Source organism: Lupinus angustifolius, chromosome LG17 (genome assembly GCF_001865875.1).
Source record: "Lupinus angustifolius cultivar Tanjil chromosome LG17, LupAngTanjil_v1.0, whole genome shotgun sequence".
NCBI lineage: Eukaryota > Viridiplantae > Streptophyta > Magnoliopsida > Fabales > Fabaceae > Lupinus > Lupinus angustifolius.
Genome location: NC_032025.1, coordinates 7,430,643 through 7,436,164, shown reverse-complemented (window position 1 = coordinate 7,436,164; position 5,522 = coordinate 7,430,643). Strand labels below are relative to the sequence as shown.

General features: G+C 32.2%; 1 protein-coding gene across 1 annotated transcript; it reads right to left on the bottom strand.

Annotated features, from left to right (window-relative positions):
* LOC109331023 (ethylene-responsive transcription factor RAP2-11-like) lies at window positions 250-1,410 on the bottom strand. Its single transcript, XM_019565307.1, has one exon. The coding sequence runs from the start codon at window positions 1,329-1,331 to the stop codon at window positions 519-521; it is 813 nt and encodes a 270-aa protein (XP_019420852.1). The 5' UTR covers window positions 1,332-1,410; the 3' UTR covers window positions 250-518.

Here is a 5,522-nt window from a genome sequence, read left to right as displayed (position 1 = left end):
ATCAGATCACATTGGAATGCATCAAATTCAAAAATATTTTTTAATCACAACATAATTCAATCGTAACTGCCGCAATTTGCATCGAAATGTGCCAAATTCAAAAATATTATTTTAATCACAAACTAATTTTTATGACAACGGCCACAATCCACACCATAAAGGTTGCGATGATCCTAATCACAGTAACCACAACCATGACCATAATCGTGATCCCAACCACAATTTAAAAGGGATGTGCAGAAGAACATAAATGCTTAGAGTTTTTACATAATTATGATATATAAAAGGGCTCCCTCAAGCAAGAAGACAATGCAACTAATGTATGTTCCTGCTGACATTTAGAAAACAGTTAGAAAAACATAATTAAATCTCACAAAAGCTATGTCATAGTAATATTTCAAGTTTTCATCCAATCCTACACCATATAATCCTTTCTCAAGTTTCCAATAAAAGAAACAAAAAAGACTGCAAAAGACATTGGGAGTAAATATTTGATAGATTATTTAGGACCTTCAAGTTTAACAGAACAATGAGCATAAAGGTGGAAGATCCCACAGAGATTCATTTGAGTCCTTAACAGCTTCCATGTACTCATGCACTCCATTAATTGCATAGAGTGAAGCTGATATTTGTCTTTCAACTCTCATTCTCTCAAATTCTGATAGCTCATAATCTGGTGTATCACTAAAGCCATCAATCTTTGCTAAATCCAACATTTGAGCATAAGGAAAATTGTCGAAACCCCACGAAAAATTGGGATTGGATTGTGGAATTGACTCTGATTCCACCTTGCAATTGTTCAAATCAGGTTTATAAGCATCATCAAACAACTGTGTGCTGTTTTGAGTTGTTGTTACACTAGAAAGAGAGTCATCATTCTTGTCATTAGTATTATTATTGCTTGAATGAGTACTAGTGCTAGCATTGCTAACTCTTGTGGTAGATGATGCATCAACCATATCTTCGGGTTGTTGTTTGACGCCTTTTCTGTCTTTAAGCAGATTTCGAATGCGAAGAGCGATAGGAGAATCCATGGAGACATGAGTTATGAAGTTGGTGCGAGTGTTTGATCCGCGAAGAAGGCACGCGGCTTCGTCATAAGCTCTTGCTGCTTCCTCAGCAGTCTCAAATGTGCCAAGCCACATTCTTATTTTCTGAGTTGTGTCTTTGATCTCAGCTACCCATCTACCTGAAGGCCTTTGTCTAACCCCAACAAATTTGTTTGTGTTGCCGTTTCTGCTTCTACCTTTGAATTTGCCTCTTTTTTTGTTAGTGACTGAAATGCCAGCTTTCTGATGCTGCAGGTTTGGATCCTGGAATTGAATTTCCATCACAAATTGTTCAAGAAATTGTATATAATTGAGGAAGAGAATTTCGAGAAGGGACAAAGAGGATCAAAAACTGATTTAGCTTTCAGTAATGTCAATGTTGTTTGGAAGATGTTGCATTATTTATATGTATGAAAATGTTGCTAAGCTTTTCAGTGGTCTTGGAAGTTTTTTATTGTTTAAATTTATAAATATTTTAAACATTGCATGATGCAGACAAGTTACCTTCAAAATTCAATTGTTCCCTTATTTTGAACAGAGTGATGACAGATCCTATAGCTGTCATTTTTAGACATTACATTACTGAAAGAGTCAAGATTTATGCACCAAAAGAGAATCAATTTTAAAACTTTTTCCCTCTTGATTCCTTAACCATATAGGAACTGGTTTGGTTAGCATTCCCCTTAAAACATAAATTTGATAGGAAAATAATGTGTTTATAAAGGAAGAGTTAAGTTCTTAGTTTTGTATTTGTATTTAAAGATAAAAGTGTCATATCATATATTTAAAAGATAAACTCATAAAAGTGTCCTATTATTTTATTTTTCATATTGTTTTTATATACTTATCACTTTATTACTAAAAATGATTTTAACCTGAATTTAATGTATAAAAAGAATAAATAAATTAACTAATGCATAACTAACCCATAAAATAAACTAAAGACCAGACATTAAATTTTACCTCAACTTCTCCATAACCCTAATATGGCCAAGATTTTTTAAGTGTTTCTAGAATTAACAAGTTAATAGATAACGTGTAGGTAATTGAGTTTAGTATCTAACTATCGGTTTTCTGGGAGATAATACTAATTTTGTGATCTACATGCCTCATATAAGATTAACATTGGTTGAAGAACACTCTTACTATAAAAAATAACAATAAAAATTAATCAATCCCGGATTTTAATTATTTATTTACTTTGCAATGTCAAAAGGATTAAAATCGCAAGCTGATAATAGTGAGTTGAGGATAAATATACACATAATATGTAACCAACATCTCTCATTTTCTTGAGAAAAAATGTAGGGAAATTTATGTGAAGAAGAAGTAACAGTTACTATATAAACACAAAAACAAGTCAACTCTATTACTTAACCCAAGAAGGCAGGAACATAGAATCACCTAATCAACTTGAGAAAGCCAACAGCAGCGGAAAAGAAAACAAGAAACTGGGGTTAGAGTCCTAGAGAGAATCAACTGGGTGACTCAGAGTCCTCGAGAGAGTCAACTCGGTGACTCAAAATCCTCATCAATACTAAACAGAAAATTGAGGTGGAAAACGAAAGAAAAAATAAAATACAAAATGAGTTTAAAATCTATACACTATGAGTATAAAGATTTTACACTATCGGTACATCATCCACCATTAATTTGTATTACTTTTGTATGAGAGTCAATGATAGTTAACATATGAATGATGAATGATTAACTGACAGTGTAAAAAACACTTACACTGTCAATGTATACATATTAAATCCATACAAAATTCTCTCTATACTAAATAGAAAAGTAATATGGAAAATAAAAGAAAAAACAAAATATAATAATATTAGACTAACATCTCTCCTGAACCTATATTCTGAACATGTGGCACCAAAAAGAATTAAAATCCAGATCTTGTAAGATAATATAGCAGTTTACTCTCACATTCACGTAATAGAAAGTCTAATATCAGAAATGATTTCATCTCAATGACACATAGGTCATGTTATTTACATTGAGATAACATTTTTACCATTACAACTAGAAAATATAGAACTCCCCCTGTGGTAAGGATCTAGGTTAGTTGAGGGTATAGTTCTTGTCCTCTCACTCTTCCCTCATTTTTTTCAGTCAAACAATTGAAAGGAATGTGGTAAAGGCGTGAACGGCTGCCACATGGAGGCTCCAAAATGATTTTTCAGATGCATCCATAAACACAGACTAAAAGCATGCTTGGCACTAAAGTAGACCAAGTCAGTGGTCACCATACCTATATGGCTAACATACATAATAGTCTAATAAAAATTCACATGTATATCCTATCGTGCGTGCTGCGTTTGTTGCAAGTTCTAATCACATCCTCACGTTACCAACAAAATCCTTTGTCCCTTTTGCTATTATTCAGAGTTATTATCATATGAAATCGATTTTATGTCCCAAAAAGTATCTTGTCTCTATATCCCTAATTTATTCAATAAAATTATATCAAATAATATAAAATATTAGTTTATTTTTTATATTTTTATCAATTAAATAATATATTTTGATTAGTTCAAGATACTAATAAGAATATCAATGGATACAAGAAATCCCATCCGATCCTATGACGTCCTTATCCTCTTTGTTAATTGATCGAGAAAAACAACTACCTTTACATAATCATACATCATCATATCATTAAAAATATTTAGATTCACTAAAAGATTTATTTTTACTATGTTGCAATATTCCGAACAGAGATAAGATCATCACCTATGTAGAATACTTGTGACTAGACAAAAAAGAAATGTTAGTTTTTGTTATTGATAAAAAAGAAATATTTAACTCTTTAAAAGTCAAATTATCAATCATGGAGTGATATATTTTTGGTACATAATCATGGAGTGATATGTGATTGATTGATATTTAATCATGAAGATTTTTTGTTTATGAAATGAAACTTCAATTTAAGTATTACATGAGTCTAAAGTTCAAAATGTATCTCACATTTGACAAGAAAGAAGATATTGTGAGAAGGACACAAGTTTATGGTATTAAATAAATTAGCAATCCATTATGTTATCTTACAAAATCTTTCCAAGATTCAAATTTATGTTAGCAAAAGTCATGATGAACATAAAAATAATAATAACTCATTAATCATGCTAACAATAATGGGGGGCTTTTGAAATACCTTGACATTTTAATTTGTTACTCTCAAAATCTAAACATATATATATATATTACACAAAAATAAAGAAATAAAGCAAAAGTAAGTAGATAAATTACACGTCACCAAACTGTCATGGTACATGATAAAATGATATGAATAATTCCTGTAAGTAGTTCAAATAATCTGAACAAAGCAAAAAAGATAATGTAGGTGAGTAAGATCAGACAATAGAAAATTAATTGTCAAAAGTACAAAACTATTAGAAGATAATTCAGCTTTATGTAGAAGTTAGTTAAGTTTCCTAATTTGGCTAGTTAATTGGCAAGTTAGTTAGATTGAGAAGCTATAAATAGTAAGCTTTGTATGTCGTATTAAGTGTGAAAAATTCTTTTGATCTCTTAATACAATTGAGGTATATTCATTGAATCATCCTATCTTCTTCTTCTTCTTCTCAGACCAGAATTCATTCTTCTTCACTCTGCAATATTTCTTTCTTTCTTGATTGATAAGTTTATGCACTTAGTGTGCATACTGCATTGATCAAAGCAGCAATAGCTAACAGTGGTATCAAGAGCTCATTGGTGAAGGTTGATTCTGTGTGAATCAAAGAAGGGACCTGTGTGGTTGAGCAATCGAAAAGAAGGAAGGGACAGTACAAACAGAAGGAGTTTTAAGATGGCAAACAGTAGCGGGTTCTCCATGACACTTCCCATTTTAGACAGCAAGAACTATGATAGATGGAGGAATCATATGAAGGCTATATTTGGATTCCAAGAAGTGCTTGAGATAGTGCAGAAAGGCTATCAAGAGATTGGAGATGGTGCAACTGAAGCTCAAAGAGCAATGTACAATGAAGCAAAGAAGAAGGATTGCAAGGCTTTATTTCTGATCTATCAAGGTGTTGATGCAGCAAATTATGAGAAGATAAATGGAGCTGAAACTGCAAAACAAGCTTGGGAAATTTTGGAGAAGAGTTATGAAGGAGCTGACAAAATCAAGAAGGTGAAATTGCAGAATCTTCGAAGGCAATATGAAGTCTTGCAAATGGAAGATAATAAATCAATTGCTGACTACATGACCAAGATTCTAACACTTACAAATCAGATGAGGTCATGTGGCAAAGCAATGAAGGAGAAGTCAATAGTTGAAAAGGTGTTAAGGACTCTCACTTGCAAGTATGATCACATAGTAGTTGCAATTGAGGAGTCCAAGAACCTAGAAGAATTGAAGATTGAGGAGTTGCAGGCCTCTCTGCAGGCTCATGAACTGAGATTAAAAGGGAGGAGCTCAAGTAGAGGAAGTGATCAAGTCTTGATGGCAAGATTCAACAAGAAGAA

Excerpts from the sequence above, each read along its gene's own strand:
- LOC109331023 (XM_019565307.1), bottom strand. The coding sequence starts at position 1,331 with ATGGAAATTCAATTCCAGGATCCAAACCTGCAGCATCAGAAAGCTGGC.